At 51.0% G+C, this 17,140-nt stretch overlaps 6 protein-coding genes across 6 annotated transcripts; 4 read left to right on the forward strand and 2 right to left on the reverse strand.

Moving 5' to 3' along the window:
• Window positions 1–196: 196 nt before the first annotated feature.
• IAR55_004008 (uncharacterized protein) lies at window positions 197–1,283 on the reverse strand (the record flags this gene model as incomplete). The annotated part of the gene is made up of 3 exons (XM_066947111.1): window positions 197–391; window positions 509–901; window positions 1,059–1,283. 3 exons carry the CDS (start codon window positions 1,281–1,283, stop codon window positions 197–199), a joined length of 813 nt encoding a protein of 270 aa, XP_066802490.1.
• A 432-nt stretch (window positions 1,284–1,715) lies between these two features.
• Window positions 1,716–3,595, reverse strand: IAR55_004009 (uncharacterized protein; the record flags this gene model as incomplete). Its single annotated transcript, XM_066947112.1, has 3 exons — window positions 1,716–2,864; window positions 2,964–3,392; window positions 3,503–3,595. 3 exons carry the CDS (start codon window positions 3,593–3,595, stop codon window positions 1,716–1,718), a joined length of 1,671 nt encoding a protein of 556 aa, XP_066802491.1.
• An 895-nt stretch (window positions 3,596–4,490) lies between these two features.
• IAR55_004010 (uncharacterized protein) lies at window positions 4,491–6,407 on the forward strand (the record flags this gene model as incomplete). Its single annotated transcript, XM_066947113.1, has 12 exons — window positions 4,491–4,736; window positions 4,820–4,943; window positions 5,022–5,151; window positions 5,219–5,243; window positions 5,338–5,449; window positions 5,514–5,544; window positions 5,613–5,750; window positions 5,856–5,956; window positions 6,001–6,031; window positions 6,109–6,170; window positions 6,242–6,282; window positions 6,351–6,407. 12 exons carry the CDS (start codon window positions 4,491–4,493, stop codon window positions 6,405–6,407), a joined length of 1,098 nt encoding a protein of 365 aa, XP_066802492.1.
• A 456-nt stretch (window positions 6,408–6,863) lies between these two features.
• On the forward strand, window positions 6,864–9,772 carry IAR55_004011 (uncharacterized protein; the record flags this gene model as incomplete). The annotated part of the gene is made up of 12 exons (XM_066947114.1): window positions 6,864–7,934; window positions 8,005–8,015; window positions 8,074–8,186; window positions 8,283–8,403; window positions 8,475–8,499; window positions 8,632–8,737; window positions 8,811–8,841; window positions 8,921–9,082; window positions 9,188–9,215; window positions 9,273–9,433; window positions 9,541–9,596; window positions 9,672–9,772. The coding sequence occupies 12 exons, from the start codon at window positions 6,864–6,866 to the stop codon at window positions 9,770–9,772; spliced, it is 1,986 nt and encodes a 661-aa protein (XP_066802493.1).
• A 783-nt stretch (window positions 9,773–10,555) lies between these two features.
• IAR55_004012 (uncharacterized protein) lies at window positions 10,556–12,403 on the forward strand (the record flags this gene model as incomplete). The annotated part of the gene is made up of 1 exon (XM_066947115.1): window positions 10,556–12,403. One exon carries the CDS (start codon window positions 10,556–10,558, stop codon window positions 12,401–12,403), a length of 1,848 nt encoding a protein of 615 aa, XP_066802494.1.
• Window positions 12,404–12,767: 364 nt separating this feature from the next.
• On the forward strand, window positions 12,768–16,914 carry IAR55_004013 (uncharacterized protein; the record flags this gene model as incomplete). The annotated part of the gene is made up of 19 exons (XM_066947116.1): window positions 12,768–12,906; window positions 12,962–12,998; window positions 13,063–13,413; window positions 13,466–13,503; window positions 13,557–13,656; window positions 13,708–13,793; window positions 13,837–13,928; window positions 13,979–14,040; window positions 14,115–14,260; window positions 14,317–14,385; window positions 14,438–14,689; window positions 14,819–15,750; window positions 15,810–15,831; window positions 15,879–15,940; window positions 15,987–16,173; window positions 16,229–16,400; window positions 16,458–16,560; window positions 16,616–16,702; window positions 16,765–16,914. 19 exons carry the CDS (start codon window positions 12,768–12,770, stop codon window positions 16,912–16,914), a joined length of 3,087 nt encoding a protein of 1,028 aa, XP_066802495.1.
• Between the last annotated feature and the right edge of the window lie 226 nt (window positions 16,915–17,140).

Consider the following 17,140-nt stretch of genomic DNA (forward strand, 5'->3'; position numbering starts at 1 on the left):
CTATGCCAACGATCTAAATCACCTGAATGTGTATTTGCTCTTACAACGTCGTTTGCGCTTGCAACGTCGTTTGTGATGCTCCTACCGAAACATAACGCTCCATACACCAAGATAATTCAGCTTCTCTCCACCAGCCTATAGAACCCTCTACTATGCAAAGGGCTGGGCAGAACGATGGATCGTGCGTTATCAAGGTCTACTTAGCCTTCGCTTTCTCTCCCTGTTTTTCTTTGTCCATCTTGCCTCTGCCACTCTTCTTCTTTTCATCTTTCTTGCTGTCACTACTCTGCTTACTCTTCTTCTTCCCATCTCCCTCAAGATCCAAAGCTTTCCTCTGTTCCGCTTCTTCTCTTTGTTCAGCCTCAATCAAAGCTTTGCTTTTTTCCGACCTCTAGATAATAGACAGAGACAAAATAGACCCGCAATCGTTAGTCATCGGTCCGTGGCAAGTAAGTTATAGTGTAAAGAGCCATAGTCTGGGCACTTGGTAAACTTCAATCCCACTCACCAAAGCCGCTCTGCCATACCAGCCTCCACCGACCAAGACCAGCCCCGCACTCCTGCCCAGCTCGTAAAACCCTTTCCAGCCCGGTCTGAAGATGGCAATCCAACCTCTTCCCCAGCCCAGAACACAAAACACCATCCAGTAGACCAACCATTGGCCGGTATCTGTCTTCCGTCCTTTTCCTTCGATTTCGGATCTCAAACAACGGGTGGTGTTCTGGATGGGAATGACTAGTGTGAGAGCGGATGCGAGATGAGGGATGAGAAATAGGGGAAGATAGAGATGAGCGAGTATGAAGAGCGATAAGATGAGAATGAGGGTTTTGGTGAGTGGAAGGGAAAGAAAGGAGGAAATAGATTGGATCAGAGGTTCGAGGAAACCGGCGTGTGTGGTGAGCTGTGCTGGGACTATTCAATCAGCCCTAACTTAGTAGACGGAGACAACCCTTCTCCACAACTTTGTACACCTGAGTATATTGGACTGTAGGTTGGGGAGTTGGATCGATAACACGAGCGATAGTCGAAAACGATGGTATTGCTCACTGTCCACTTACAGAATTTTGGACCCACGCCTGGTACTCCTCCTCCCGAATTTGATCCGAAGATATCGGTCGACTCGAAGACGAAGATGACTTGCTCTTCGCACCCGTCGAAGAGGAGGACGGGTTTCTGCTGCTACTTTCTCTTTTCTTAAGAGACGACGAAGATTTTCCGCGCTCTCGCTGCTTTGAGGACGAGGAGGAGGAAGAGGAGGGTTTTCCTCTGTCCTTCGAAGGCATGGTGAGCACTGCGAGATCCAATCACCTCCGAGACGAGTCAATTAGACGGAGATACAGTATAATGGCTGACTCCAAGTCCGACTGATCAGTTGCAGTTGATGTCAAACGCTCCCAAATGGTCAAAAGGGTACGTGTGACTGAAAGGATTAGTTATCCAATGAAAGGAGGCATCTGGTTTGTCTCGAGCTTTGTAGGTCGGTCGTAAAACTGCAGACTGGAACACTCAGGATGGAAGATTAGTTCTCCCTGATCCAACCAACCGCACAGCTGGATCTGTCAAGAGACTGGGGTGGTGACAACATGGCATAACGAAATTTCCTGGTACATCTCTTCGCTACATACAGTACATAAAACTACATAAAACTAGATCGTGTCTCCGTCCTCTGAAGGTAACTATATTCTCGGGAGCTACGACTGCTCAGCCGCTTCAGGTTAGACACCGTCCTCCCTTTTCTTCACGTTCAGAGGAGCCGTCTCGGCTGCCACTTCCACCTCTTCAACTGCTTCATCCTCCTTTGTTGCCTTGTCCTCCCCCAACGCGCTATTTTCCAGTTTTGCTTGAGGGTCTACGCCTAGTCCCTCTAGAGCGAGTAGTTCTTCAAGACTCAGTTTGACAGTTACTCCTTCAGCTTCCTGGGATTTGACAACCGAGTTAGGCTCCGATTCCTTCTGGCTGGGACCAGAGGTTGATTCGTGTGGCTTCGTATCAGTGTTGGCTGTGCCGACTTGATCGATGGGCTTGACTTGTACGGCTGAGAGGTAAGTCTCTGTGTCTTGTACTGTGGGTGCGAGGTCACCGTCTTTTGATATAATTTGAGGTCTTCCAGACTCCTTAGACTCATCATTGGTGTCTACAGCATCTTGTTCCTGTTTCTGATCAAGGTCTTCGCCACTTCCGGATCTACTATCACCAGTAGCATCTTTGACCTCATCATCCAGTTCAAACTGAAAGTGATTACTCCTCTCAGGAAGCGGACTCGCCATTGGCGAAATGACAGTTTTCAGTCCCCTCAAAGCCAGCTCGTCAAGCGGCGTACCGGGAGGAAGCATGATATCGTTCGAGTCGTCCGAATCGGTATCTGTTATTGAATCGGAATTTGAATCCGTATCATCATCTGAGACGTCGTCATCATCATTTGTATGATCCGAGTAGAGATCTGATGAGAGAGATCTGCTTTGGCTCAGTTCGAGAGGAGATGAACGAGGAGACTCATCGGACAATGACGTGGGAGCTCCATACTCAGAGATGGGGGTGGGAGGACTACCAGGAGTGAAAGAGTCGGAAGGACTGTCAGCTCCCGGTGAGATCGCCTTAGTCTGGACTCCGAGAGTGGCTGGTCCGTTGCCGTATGGAGTGGTCGCCTCATCTGTGCTGCCATCGTGTGAGCTTTCGTCATCGGAGCTGTCTGATTCGGTGCTGTTTGATTCTGTCAACTCTTGGCGATTCTGGACTGCCGCGCTGTGTGTCGTTGCGGACGCAGAACTGTCGAGGAGTGATGCTTTGCCCTTCTCTTCGGGTGAACGCTCGGGAGAGCTGATTGGTCCTAATTGAGCATTTGTTTTGCTCTTCGATTTGAGACGCTATATATCGTTGCGTGTCAGCGAGATCGGTTACCAACGTCGAGATCAGGGAGGAAAATGAGGAAGGAAGGATGGAGAGACATGGGCTACTGCACATACCAGCGGTTTAGGTTTGGGCTTGTTGGTCTGTCGCTTGCCCGACGGCACCAAGCTGAGCAAGAACCACATTATTGCCAGAGTCTTGAATCCCCAATAAAACGGTACGAGGAAAAACATGACCTCTTCCCCTATCCAACTTTCTACCACTTGACTGGTCCCGAACACAACCCAGTAATCCATCCATCGCATACTTCTCTCGATCCCTTTCAAGCCAGATACTCTTCCTTCCATCTCAGAGGAGATGAGATGCCGTAAGGTCAAGTATGAGACGGGCAAGACACCGATCAGGTTGGTGAGGATGGGCGAGAGGTCGAATGGGTTCAAGACGATTAATGACAGGAGGAGAAGGAGTGAGGAATTGGCGAGTACTGACGGGGGTCGGTCGAGTAGCTCGCTCAATATTCGAATAGGAGGGACCTGAGCTGCCGACTGTTCGGAAGGTCCAGGGTAAGCTCTCCACTATGCTTTGGGCACAGGCTAGAATGATCACTCGGCCAACGTTTGTGCGAGGGCAGGGCAAAGGTAACGGCTTAACTCACTTCATCACTGATAAGGTCTGCTGCCTCGGCCAGCATCTGTCTCAGACGGACGGTCATGGGGATGTAGGTACTTGCCTTCGAGGGAGAGTTCATCTTGGTGCTGTATCTCAGAATCTGGTCGCTCTTGCGATCGATGAGTTGTCTCACTACGCCAGATCACGTCGTTTTGTCAAAGTCTATAGACGGCTGTGACATGATGATCTCATTAGGCAGATAAGCGCCTCGTTGGCATGGACTATACCAAGGAGCACAGACTCCATCCTTTGTCATCGTCAGATTTGCTCCTTTCATGTAAAAGGGTGAGATCAAGACAGGAGTGTCGTAGCTTTGTTCTGTGACTGGTCGATGGTGCTGGACTGAAAGCAATTAGAAGAAAAAAAAGGTAACTGACAGGATAGTATTTTAGGGCAATCTCATACAGTAACACTGCGTCAGTTCGCGATATACAGCGTGTCCAAGTATCGGAGAGTACAGTCTGGTCAGGTTAAGCGAAGTGAGGTGGTCAGTAAATGACCATATGCATACCCTTCGCGAGCAGCCCCACATTTGAGGACAATGTCACCTGTCTTCGATGTCACGAAACCAATCAAAGTACAGTAGGGACGGTGGTCAGTCACATCGCAGTGTTCTCAATTTCTCTGACTTCCGCGGTAGGGGTGTCATCGTCCTGCAGGACTAGCTATATGCCTCTGATACCGGTAGGCCTAAGTACTGTAGAAACCATAGATGCCTCAGGTAGTAGCAGTGAGCCGCCGGCAAGCACCGATGAGGCCATTCAGACCCCTCGAAACCGTCCACACCGTCGCTCCTCGTTCATCTTCCTTTCTCCCCTTGTCTATCCACTCTTATGACGACACGGTTCCTTCAGATGGATCAAAGGAGTGATGTATCGATCTCATGAGACTAATCAGTAGTCTCTCTTCTGCGACGATAATCTCCTCAACTCAGTCGACTGTGACTACCGTCCCACCCACCCACGCTGATCATAATGGCAATGACTCTTTGTGGACTGACAATAACGTACTTGACGATCACTAGCACTCTACTCTCGTTGACACATGCCGCCACCACTCTGAAGCTCAACAGACATATCACCGGCTCTTCCGCCATACAACGGAAGATCAATGCGCTCGCCAAAAGGGATGATTTGCCACTGGACACTGCTTCAAGTCGAGGGGTATCGTACACCGTGGACGTACGAATTGGCAACGATGGCTCCAGTATCCCTGTCATTGTGAGTTTGTCTGCTGGACATCCTACAGAGTACAGAGGGCCTCCAATCAGGCGGAAATCGGAAACTGAGGACGTTTCTGGCAGGTCGATACTGGTTCAGATCAGTTCTGGGTCGCGTCAACTGCTTGCGGTATTTGTTCTGCAGGTGGAATGACAAGTAGTGTACTGGAAGCACCGCAGGGATGTACTCGTCATTCCATCCAATATGGTAAGTGCGATGCTCTTCCCAAACCCTGAGAAACAGGCATTGTTCACTGACTCAAATCATGGTATGCGCCTTTTGTAGGGTTGGGAGAAGTGAGCGGTTGTGTGGACCACACGAGTCTGATGGTCGGGGAATATACTGTCGATGGATTACATGTTCTAGGGGTGACTGATGTGGATGAGCACATACTCTCTGATGGGCAGTATATGAGGTGAGGGACTGGCATCATTCCCCGACTTTGAACGTTCGTTACCGACTTGACTGACCCCAGCTATCAGTGGCATCTGGGGGATATGTCGGAATGTGAGTAGCAAACCTCGCTTGGTGATTGAGCAGTACAAGCTGCCAGGTGGTTGTTGCTCGCGCTGACTGATCCACCCTTGGAATCGCTTGGCAGGGTGCTACGGTAGATGGGTCACCCACAGCGGTCAGCCTGATGTACACCCAGGGCCTCATCAAGTCACCCACAGTCGGATTCTACCTCGGAAGAGATGGTGACGGTACAGACAGTGAGTGGAAAGCTATCTTGCCAGGCTGTACAAGTACGACGGGGATGAATAACGCTTTTTATAGGCGAGATGACAATCGGAGATGTATCCGCACTGTAAGTTACGTGGGGACTACCTGATCGGGCATGAAGATGGAGGACGTGTGCTGATTGTAATGAGAAAGGCCATACACCAACACCGACAAGAAGGTCACTTTGCCCTCTCATGATAACCCGAACCACCTTAACGAGGTGACGATCGACTCGATCACTATAAACGGCAAAGATCTAGGAGAAAAGATCGTGGCGGTCATCGATACAAGGCAAGTGTACAGTCTTTGATTCAAATTATCTTCTACCAAGTCACCGCCATTTTTGATACAGCACAATGTTCTACAGTTGCTGTTCAGCTGACAAGGCTTTCGTAGATCAACCGGAATTTCTACGCCCGAACCGCTGATTGGCGAGGTCTATTCCGCTCTCTTCGACGGTGTAGCTTACAAATACGCCAACGACTACGTGATCCCTTGTGATCTCTGACCAACACCTCCCTATCGTTCATGTTTGGTGCAGTGGACTTCCCAATGGAAGCCCGAGATATCGTGTGAGTCGAAGCATTACTGCGTTCGATCTATACTAGTGGCTGAGATCGAAAGATGTGTCTTGCTCTACGTACTGTAGGGGTCAACCAATCGAGGACAATTACGGATGGTGTTACGGTCTTTTCGTACCTCTCTTTCATGGTGAGCTTGGTCTTCCCTCTTGGAGACATGAGCGGAAAGAAGAATCACGGGACTGACACGAGCTTCTGCAGGAACAGAATTCATGGTAATTGGAGACGCCTTTCTGCACAACGTAAGAACGACACCTGTCGTTTACTTCATCCTGATTGGGCGCTCATTCAGAACATTCTTGCTCGTTAGGTCTATCACACAGTCAATGTGGACCGCGGGGACGTTACATTCTACGCTTTGTCTTGAGGTTGGGTAATGGTCGTATGTAAAAATAATTTGGGGCTGCGGCTGCTGCATCGCGTACTGTAATCTTCGTGAGAGAAAAAGGGCCTGGCAGTTTCGCGTCACCATGCATTGACGGCTTCCTTTGTTTCAGTCTGAAGGTGTGACAAAGACTACCGCCGTAAACCTCCTTTCAAAAGCTCCCTGTTTGAAGCCAAATGTAAGGAGAGACTGTGAGACTTTGAGCTTTCCTTTGGCCGTTTTGTTCCGCCATGCTGCGGCAAGATGCTAGATCAGTGATGTTCTACAGTCGACCGTTGATCTTGCCATACCATCATCACTGAATGCCATAAACGCTCAGCTGCCTTGAAGTGGCCTGCCGACTCCACCATTTGGTGACTCTTTCGCACAGTACAGTATCTACTATACTGTTTTACCTCGCGAAAGCCTGTCTTATCACACCGTAAACCCAGTCAAGCGATGCGCATATCGACAAAATGTCATCTTCGCCGTCATTCCCTGCTCGTCTTATTGTTGCTCGTCAGCCATCCTCATCAGATTCATGCCGCTGCTCTCGGCAGCCCCAAGCAAACCTTGGGGAACGACACCAGTGTTCTCGCAACGCCTGACTTGACCTCACAGACTCAGACGGGAGATCTGGGACACGGGCTGGTTGGAAGAGCCGATCGCAGTTCCGCAGGAGATGCAGGACTCCGAAATGATCGTAGACAAATTGGGCCTAATTGGAATCATCTCCCTATGCCAACCTTGACCAAATCTTCATCGGCCGAGACGACAATTGCAAGTACGGCTCCTCCCGAGCCTCCCGGTCCCCGTTATAGCGTCGTCAACGTCCAAGATACCACGACTTCTACAGCGCCCAAAGACATATCGACCGAAAGTAGTACAATCCAGAGTGATAGTACAGTATTATGGACTAATCTCCAGAGTGAAATTCCAACTTCCTCAGCACAATCCCAGAGTAGCTCTACGGTGTTGTGGACCAACATCCAGAGTGAGGGTTCGACCTCTTCATTACAAGCTCGGAGTAGCTTCGCATCCACAGATACCAATACAGCTACAGCTCTCACTAGCGGCACTGATGTCAATCGCAGCAAAACATCTGCTTCATCAGCTGTTGCAGACATCCAAACCTCATTGTCGGATACCCAAAGCACGGGGCCCGCGGCGTCAAGCTCGATGCCGCCGTCCAAGTCCGTTCTGTCTAGTACAAAAACTCTGTCAAATCTCGGCCCCACTCAATCCATAGCGGCATCTGAGACCACATCGTCTTCCTCTTCGGCGACGAACGTCGCCAGCACGGGAATGAACAGTGCCGCAAATGCCATGAACCACACGAGCAGTACCACCGGCCAAGGGGAGAACACAGCAGGCAATACGAGTACAAATATCTCTATGTCGTCGCAGAAACCTTGGCCTAGTCCGTCAGACTCGGCTTGTGCGATCCAGCCAATAGTGCATGAAAGCTTGTTGGTTGGTTATACCATTGATGTCGTGGTCGGCGCAGGGAACAGAAGTGCTCCATTGCTGGTGAGTGAAGGATGTGCTCATGGATATCAATGCGGTATGAGTACACATTCGCTAAGAGATCGGATTCTAGGTCGATACGGGGTAGGTCTGAGAGGCAACTGCCTGCTGGGTCCTGACTGATCGTATTGACTTTTCATAGGAGCTCCGATCTATGGATCGCTGCCACCACATGCCAGAGTTGTTTCTTGTCCAATCAAGTGGATCTGGGTCTGACTCTTCCCGAAAACTGTCAACAATACACGAGACAATACGGTAAGCCAAGCCTGAGAATGAGAGCGATGTGTCTCATCGTCCCATCTCGATTACCCGTTGCCAGGGACCGGCCACTGACATGTTGGCATTTCCAAGGATCCGGGCAAGTTCGAGGCTGCATCGTGAATACCACAGTGACGATTGGGTCTTACTCATTGGAGAATCATCCTGTTCTGGTCGTCTCATACGCCGAGGGTTTCGAGGGTAAGCCAATGAGGTGAGCTGGGACCACTTGTTCAATTGGGAGAAGGACTAAGAAGTATATCTAACATATGATACCCGGACCAGTGGGATGTTAGGACTGGGTATGTCTGTGAGTAAACGGTTCTCCTCGATCTCCACAGATCCACCCCTGCAGGAGGCATTGCCCTGACAAGGACCAGATGAATCATCCCGACAACGGCCATTTCGAAACCCGCTGACCTTATGCAACGCGGAACGATAGGAGGCATCTATAACCCATGCGCAGAATCCTATCAGCGTCATGTCGGATTTGGGTATGATATCGTCGCCTCAGGTGGGAATATATCTCTCGACCAACGGCACAGGCAGTGAGCGGTTTCGTGCGACTCGCTAAATGGGTTGACTGTACGGTGGAGCTGATCATGCTAGACCATCGCTCAGGTCAACTGGTTTTGGGCAGTCCTCAATCAAGGTACGTGCATCGGATTCCTGCAACCATGTTCATTCTATAAACAGTGCTGACGGACAGCCGTCAACTCCCTTCTGATCAGCCCTCATGCTGATACCAAGAAAACCGTTGTCAGCCCCACAGTTGCAGACAACAACGGCAAGTATAAAGTCAAATTGGACGGCTTTGTCTCTCAAGGAGCATTCATTGAGAGTGAAGCGGGCAGTATACTCATGAACAATATCGAGGTGGTGCTGGATACAGGGTGAGTCGAAGTCTTGCTGAGCAGTGCCATTTCATACACAGTTGAGAACTATTTGACCCAACGAGCTGACTACTGTGCTACCGATTGACCTGACATGCAATGTAGCACCTCTGATATCCGTGTTCCAGAAGAGGTGAGTCGCTTAGTGGAAACTGAGAGAATGTTATCACTTATTCTGATTGTCGAATAGCTTCTTCTGCCCATCTACGCAGGGATAGGCGGTGGAGTTTTCTACAACGATACCACGACCGGAGATCTGGTCGTTCCCTGTGATGGACCGAATGTTCGGGATCAAGCATTCGGTCTTCAATTTGGAGGGGAACAATTCTATCTTCCATGGAAGGACTTGGTGTGAGTCAAATTTCACAGAGTCACCTGTGCTCATTCCCCTAGGCTTTTGAAGAGAAATCAAAGAGGGACTCGAACTTAGAACTGACCTTTGTATCCGGTTCGAATAGAGCGAGACCCTCTACTGTTGACTCGCACTTCTGTTACACCGTGGTCCAGCCTCTGCGTGAGTGGCACACCGTCGACTTACGTTTCTGGCTCAGTGGTACTGATTGGCTGAGAGTAACCCAGGGTCTGTCAGACCAGTTCCTCATCGGCTCAGCATTCCTGCAAAGCGTCTATCATGTGGTGTCGCCATCTACGGGAGAAGTATCACTCTACGGGCTTGCGAGCGGCCAATAGCAGGCCGCTACATCCTTTCTGAAGGGAACTGCGTCGTGGCTGTTTGTGCTAGATCTTAGATGTATCGTAATGACGACTCGCTGCATCGCATAGTGTGATGTCCCGCCTCACATGCAGTATGAAGATGATCGACCATCTGAAACGAAGACACTGCAGACCTTCCTTTCATCGATCATTTCCCCTTTTGTTCGTTCTGAGTAGTCGGGACTTGGTCTGTACCAAAACAATTCACTGGTAGAGTATTCATACGATCGGTCGGATCCTTATCTACCTCCTTTGATTGACTTGTCACGCCATTGTTACACTGTCAAGGTGGTACGCTTTGCGACGAAAGGATCCATACATTTCGTCACAGCCGGCGGTCTACCAGTGTATATAGCAGGGGTAATCGACCCCAATTCCCAATCGCTGTTCCTCAATCACCCACCTTCTGAAATCGGGTCAATCAGTACGATCTCCTGATTCCTGTCACAAAGGGAGTTCAGTTGGTGAGACGAGTCAATGAGAGCGTACAGTGTGAGTTTCTCCATATCATACTGCACATGATCAACATCGTCATGGGACGACGTTCCTATCTGGCCGGAGCACACTTAACTGTCTTCACGGGACTTACAAAACTCCTCAGCTTCGAGCTAACCATATCATCGATCCATTCGTTTTGAGCCCCGTGCATTTTATCTTCGCCGACGTCCACACAGTCCAGCCTCTTGCGTTCTAGACGTCAAACGCGTCTGCCTTTTGAAGCACAATCGTATCAGAACTGCCCAGCTTGGACATCCTGGTATGCCTGTTGACGCGGACGCTTATATGGCAGGAGCCATTCCTGCTCTCTCTCGAGGTGGGTCCTGGCTTCCAGACCAGGCGCTGTCTCTGCCACAGGGTAGTTTGCCACCGGCTCCTCAGTCAGCGGGTCTCGATACACCATCCAGCTTTGGCCGACCCCTGATCAGAGGCTCATCCCCTTTTCCCCACTCTCCTTTCCCTCAGACACCTCAGACCCCACCTCCAAGCAATCATTATCTCTCTTTCCCACTCTACTCGCCCGACTCGCCGTGGTCTTCTAGTTCGCCCATGGGCTCTCAACGCGCTCAAAGCCAAGGTCTCTTCCATAGATCTCCCCGAGATGGGCCTCTCAGACATCACCAGTGGGTCAAGGTTGATGCAGGAAGCAGTGTGAGCTGTACTTCAACGTCAGGTAACTGGTCCTTTGACCCCGACATGCGAGATGCACGATCGATTGGCTCACTCCCACTTCCGCAATCCGCAAGCCATGCTCGCTCTCACATGTCTCGATTTGACAGCTTTCCCCCAGCTGCCAGAGTTTACGCACTCCCCATACACGGTGACTTGTCACTAGACAAAGGACGTCAATGGGAGAAATACAGCGGGTCTCCCAAACCCATGACTGCCGAGCCAAATTACAAGCTTGCCAAAGATCCTGCCTTGCGTGCGGATATCCCTACCCAACTGACTGGCTCTTCCCAGCCAAATCCAGACTCGCCATACAGGAAGCTCCGGCCGGAAGAAGTGGATTCACATTTGACTGCATCATCGTATCTTAGGGTTCCCAAAATCAAAAACGCTCATCCCCCGTCACCGACTAGTCGATCTGCCAACGAAGTGAAACGACCTCCGATCCAACGAAGACACAGCGCCGCACCGCATTTGGTCACTTCGAAACCCAAATTCAGTCCTGAACCTGATCTCACACGCTCGGCACAGCTCAATAGTCGACTTGCCAGACTCAGCCTGCAAGGACGTGATTGTCGTACTCCCGATCCTAAGCCTGTTTCTCCCCAAAATCTTTCACCTAACACGATGCTCAAAGGTGGCAGACCAAGTATGAGTCGTAGACATACCTCGTCAGAGTCGACCACAGCGTCTTCGTTGCTCACTTTGCCTGTCCAGCCGATTCACCACAGAGTCGTGGATCAGTTGAGGAGGACAAGATACGTATCAACTCCGCATCGGATGTCGAGGTCAGACTCGGGATATTTCTCAACCGATCCCCATCGACCTGGGTTGCAGTGCCTAGATACCTCTCGGTACTTGGAACACAAGGACGACCACCGCAACTCCCCCGCGATCAGCCCTCTCAATCTTGAGAAGTCTTCTCTCTCGTCGGAGAGGGCTCCCCCGTCGCGTGCTGCATCTCCACGCTCTCGCACGAACAGCTCCGCCGTGTATGACGTGCAGGGTCACCGGGAACGGCCCAGAATCCCGCCAGGATACATCTCGCCATTGGCTGATGACGGATACGATAGACACTCGCCTCATCCAGCTGCACCTGTTCCTGAGAGGGCAGAGAGACAGCTACGGACCACCAGATCACACCAATCGTCTTCTCAGCCTTCTGAAGCAGGCAGACAGACGAGCCAATCGGTCAGCACCAAGCCGGAGAATTACATCCCAATAGGCTATGCGAGACCTGTCAATGAGATCCCGTGGAACCGGACAGGTCCAGCCATGAAGACACATGGTATTGCTTGGCTGAGAGAGGGAAATCCAGAGGCTTTGCCGGACGGTCCAGAGGGACCGAGATGGGAAATTGCGAGACCGCCGAGAGCGGGACAGGTGCTGGGTGGGGGATGGTGGCAGAGTGGTGGAGATGGTACTTCTGCAGAGAGCTGAGCGACAGGACACCATGAGGAAGTCCTCATATCGTCAAGGTTCATCCTTCAGGCTGTTGGATACGACGGCAAGGGATTTGTACACTGTTTTACAGTTTGTGAGGGGGTTCGTTTTCGCAGGCAGGAATTCAGGAATGCGAGATCTCTCTCTTTCTCTCGATTGATGCATAAAAACGCGTTTCTGATCAGGCACTCTTGTCCAGTTCAGTTATTAGCGGGACAACAAGAGGTGGAGGTCATCCTGTGCAACATCGTCAACAAATCGACAGCGGAAGCACCGAGCATACGTCGACAGAGATAGACATCATCTTCTTCATGCATCACAGCAAAGCCTGACAGGGTTGGTAGCGACACACCTTTCCCCGATGACGACCCTCCTCGCTTTCCCAGCGAGGTGGATACCACTGGCTCATACCACCATTGCATCGCTGGCATTCTCCTCGGCTCTCGCGCTCGGCTGGCTTGGCGGTCTGTGGAAGGAGCTGTGCATCAACTCTGTCGCCAGTGAGCTCCTTGATCTTCTACAGGCTCGGTTGCTGAATCGACAGATACGCATCAGGATGGCCGGTTGAGTGGTTTCCTTCTGTATCCGCTACGTGAGTCACGGTAATCGAACCTGGAAAATCAGCTGAATCAATATCTCCTGAATCAATTCTACAGAATAGGGGATCACGCTCTTCCTCGAGCACCATTCCAGATCCTGATAGCATTATGCGCGACCCCCCGATTCCTCCTGCTTCTCGTCCAATGGTTGGTTCACAGAGAGCCCCCTCTCACACCGGCGAAATCATCCGCTCGCCATGACACCGCGGCAAATGGCAATGGTCACTCAACCTCGTTGAACGCAGAGGATGTCAGAATGTGTTCAGTCCCGCAGAGGCCAGGGGAGAGGATCCAAGAGGAAGTTGGGAGTATGACAGAGTCCATGGTTCAGGCCATTGAGACTGAGATCGGTAGCTCAGCGTTGGCGGACCTGGAGCTGCTCGTTGGAGTCGCAAGGACATTCTGCTGGTCAGTAGTGCCTGCAAAACTCTATGAGATTCTGACAGACGACCTGATATAGTGGTGGCTGGGTCTACATCACTTCACGAGATCATCACGGTGAGTTGTGTCGACTCATACCGCGTTGAAGAAGAGCTGATCTCCCGCCGTAGATATTCACGACCTGTTCATGATCCTCTATCTCCTGCTCACCCTCCCGTGGATGACACTTTCCACACGACATTGTACCCATACAAAGTCAAAGCGAAAACGGTATGTGGTCTCCTACTCACCGCGAAAAAATGTCAGTTGACAATGCCCCAGTCGCATCCCTTTCTATGGCTTCCTCGCGACCATTCTCCCTTTGGTATGGCTGTATTATCGTCATTCCGTCATGCGGATACCTGGAGGTAAGTAACGAGGGACAAGGCAGGATGCTAAACGCGGAAACAGCATATACCTATTATGCGATGCTTGAGTGGTCGTTGGTTTTCTGGGATCTGACATTCGATGCCCTGGTCATCACCGAGCTTGCCGATCTACAAGTGAGTATATTCTGGTATATCCAGACAGAGCAAGACTGACCTTCCCTAAGATAGCCATCGTCGATACTTCAGGACCGGCTGGTCACTCACCGGTAGCCGCTACCTCGCACAAGTGGGTCTATATAATGACATGAGCAGAGTGTCTGGCGTAGAGCTCAAGTGTCTTGTATATATGATTCGGTACAGACATCCACAGAGTATCCTCCTCGCGCAGCCCTTGATGACCGGTACAAAGGCCAAGAAATCCGTAGCAGATTGGACGTTTGAGGGAACTATCATCCCATCGCCATACTGGAGAGGAGTCGCAGCGTGGATCAGCGACGTCTACTATGGTGAGCACCTCCAAAAAATCGGCTCCACTGTGTGCGCTGAAAACATTATTTCCCAGCAATTTGCTTTTGGACGGTCTTCACCAGTCTGGGATTCCAACTATTTTACTGGTCGGTGTGGAAGCTTGGTAAGTTTTTCTTGATCGGACGCGGCTCACCTTGCAGCACTCGCTGGATCAGAGCTCGCTCTCGTCGCGAACCTCTCAGGATACACACTTGCCTCGGCCTCATCATACGCCTACGTGACGTCACAAAAGGGCCTACTGACGCATCGAGCTTTGTTGGTCCTCTGCGGTATGGGTTGCTATTTCTTCCCTTGGCCAGCTGCTCGTCTGCTTGGTGTATCGTTAGGCACCTGGACGGGCTGGCTATCGCTTTTCGGGACATGGGCAAGGTTACGTGGATCTGAGGAGGTACTTGCAGAAGGGCAGAGTAAGTGTGACTGTTGAGAGGATAAAGCTGATCAAGCAGTCCTCGGACTGGGTCTCGCCGTGACTCTGCTTCTAAAGTACGTGAACAACTCGACCAACCCGTTCTGGTGTATTGTGAATGAATCATCAGGAGGTTGGAACAAGGCTGGACTGGTTTTGGCTTGTCTCTCGCTTCTGGAGTACTGGAATCGACCGCTCGACCTGCATCCGGCACAGCCTCTGGATCCGTCAGAGAAGAAAGAAGGACCGGAGTCGCTCGACTTCCAACTCACAACGACACAGCAGCGTCTGATAACAGTCGGACTGGGTGCCTTGATCCACTTGGTCCAGACTTTTGTCACAGATGCAGGAACGATCATCTCTTGGACGTGGACCGGATATCCTGTAAAAGGTCCGACGCTGCACCCTTTCGCTGGAGTGGTCATCGCCGCCGCTGCTACCGGTGTATTGTCGACCCACAACGTCTTGGGACCAGTTTGGACGTCTGTCGGTTGCATCTCAGCGACCATGCTCTATTGCTTCCCCGACTGGGCCGGATACTTCGGCGGCACGATCTTGGTGGCGTACCTCACCAGTATCATCCCAGCGTATCTCCGAGTGGCGTCAGCTTGTTCGCCAGCGTCAACGTTTGGTAACGCTTTGTTGATTAACATCATCCTCGACGTCTTATCTGTTATCACAGCTGCGTATGCCTTTGTGCCAATGGGCTGGCTACTCCGAGAACGGACCGACCTGATTTTGGGCTTTTGTATGATGGCCGTGGCGGCAGGATCTCAAGCTGCCGGTAGACCAGTACTGCCAGCAGGCCAGCGATTGCCGCTGCGCAGCCATCGCAGGATCAAGTCGACAGCTCGATGGACGCTCTTCACCTCTGGGCTTCTTAGCGTGATGAGTATAGCCACCGGGTATAGTAAGCTTCCTGCCACGGTTCCTTCGCCCTACTATCCGGATCACAAGATATTTACCGGTGGCATTTGGACTGTCCACTTCGGCGTGGACAAGGAAGGCAGGGACAGCCAAAGGAGGATGATGGAATTGATCAAGGATATGCAGGTCGATGTGGTGAGCTCGATCACAAACCAGTTGGAGCGGCCCGCTGATTTGGATTTGGAACGATGCAGGTGGGCTTGTTGGAAACTGATCGTCAGTGTCTTTCTTGGCTCCTGCAACTCTCGGCTGACCCATAACAGTACATCGATTCGTATACGGTAATCGCGATCTCACAAGGGTGTTATCCGAGCAATTGGGTTATGTCAGTGTACTATTCGGACTGACTTTCCCCGCTAACCTTTTCACAGTATGTTGACCTCGGACCCGGGCCCAACAAACATACTTGGGGAGCCGCGTTACTGTCCAAATTCCCAATTCTCAATTCGACCCATTACCTTCTGCCATCACCACACGGCGAGCTGGCACCGGCAATATTTGCCACGCTGGACGTACATGGGGAGAAGGTAAATGTGATGGTGTCTCACAACGGGCAAGGTGAGCATCAGCAAGAAAATTGCGAACACTAGAGCTAACGATAACCTCTATGAAGAGGAGGATATCTTGGATCGAGAACTGCAAACTACACAGATTGCCCGTCTGCTCAGGGAAACTGAAGACACACCTACAGTTTTCCTAGGCTACTTGGTCACTCGTACTGGTGATCTTCGACCATGGCCGTATCAGATTCTGATGGAAGATGGGCGAATGTTCGACATCGAGATGTAAGTGCTACTGATGTACGTTGTGAGTCAGGCTTACTTAAGGTCGATGGGACGCAGCGATGATCGGTGGAGATGGTGCGAGTATATCGCTTTCAGAGGCTTGTGGAGGATTGGTTACGCGCGGGTCCACGAGAGCGACATCAGCGACACGGAGCTGCAGGTGAGTGCGATATGATGTGCATTTTTTCGATAGTTTTTGACGACATATTCTACAGGTCGGCAAATTCCTCTTGCCAAAAGCTGGCGCTCCAGTGAGGTACGAGTCCAACAAAGAGATATACTGGCACATTGGGGAGCATGATGTGAGTGTGTGGTGCTGGATGACATGCCTTAATGAGTATAGACTGAAAACAATCGGGGGCAGATTCCCGAACCGTGGCGAATGCCTCGCATGTTCAGAGGGAACGGAACGAGAGGTCATAGATATGTGGTCTGGGATGGACCGTTGTACTACCTCCCACCTGAGCGAAGTGGTCTGCAACGCTATGGGTGGGGATGGGCGACGGAGATGTGATACCATGCGAGGAAACAGGCTTTTGGTCATGCATTTGTGTAACTTATCGGTTGATTCCAGGTGGTGATGGACAAAACGCCACGTTTGAGCGACTACTGATGTGTTTTTTCTTTTCCCTGAACCGGAGCCCGGACTTTAGCGTCTCTCACTTCTCACAAGTCAGTCACTCATCCATATCCTCGCATCAATAACAAGTACTCGTACTGTAGATCCTCATCCCATCCTC

This window comes from Kwoniella newhampshirensis, chromosome 7, assembly GCF_039105145.1.
Source record: "Kwoniella newhampshirensis strain CBS 13917 chromosome 7, whole genome shotgun sequence".
Classification (NCBI taxonomy): Eukaryota; Fungi; Basidiomycota; class Tremellomycetes; order Tremellales; family Cryptococcaceae; genus Kwoniella; species Kwoniella newhampshirensis.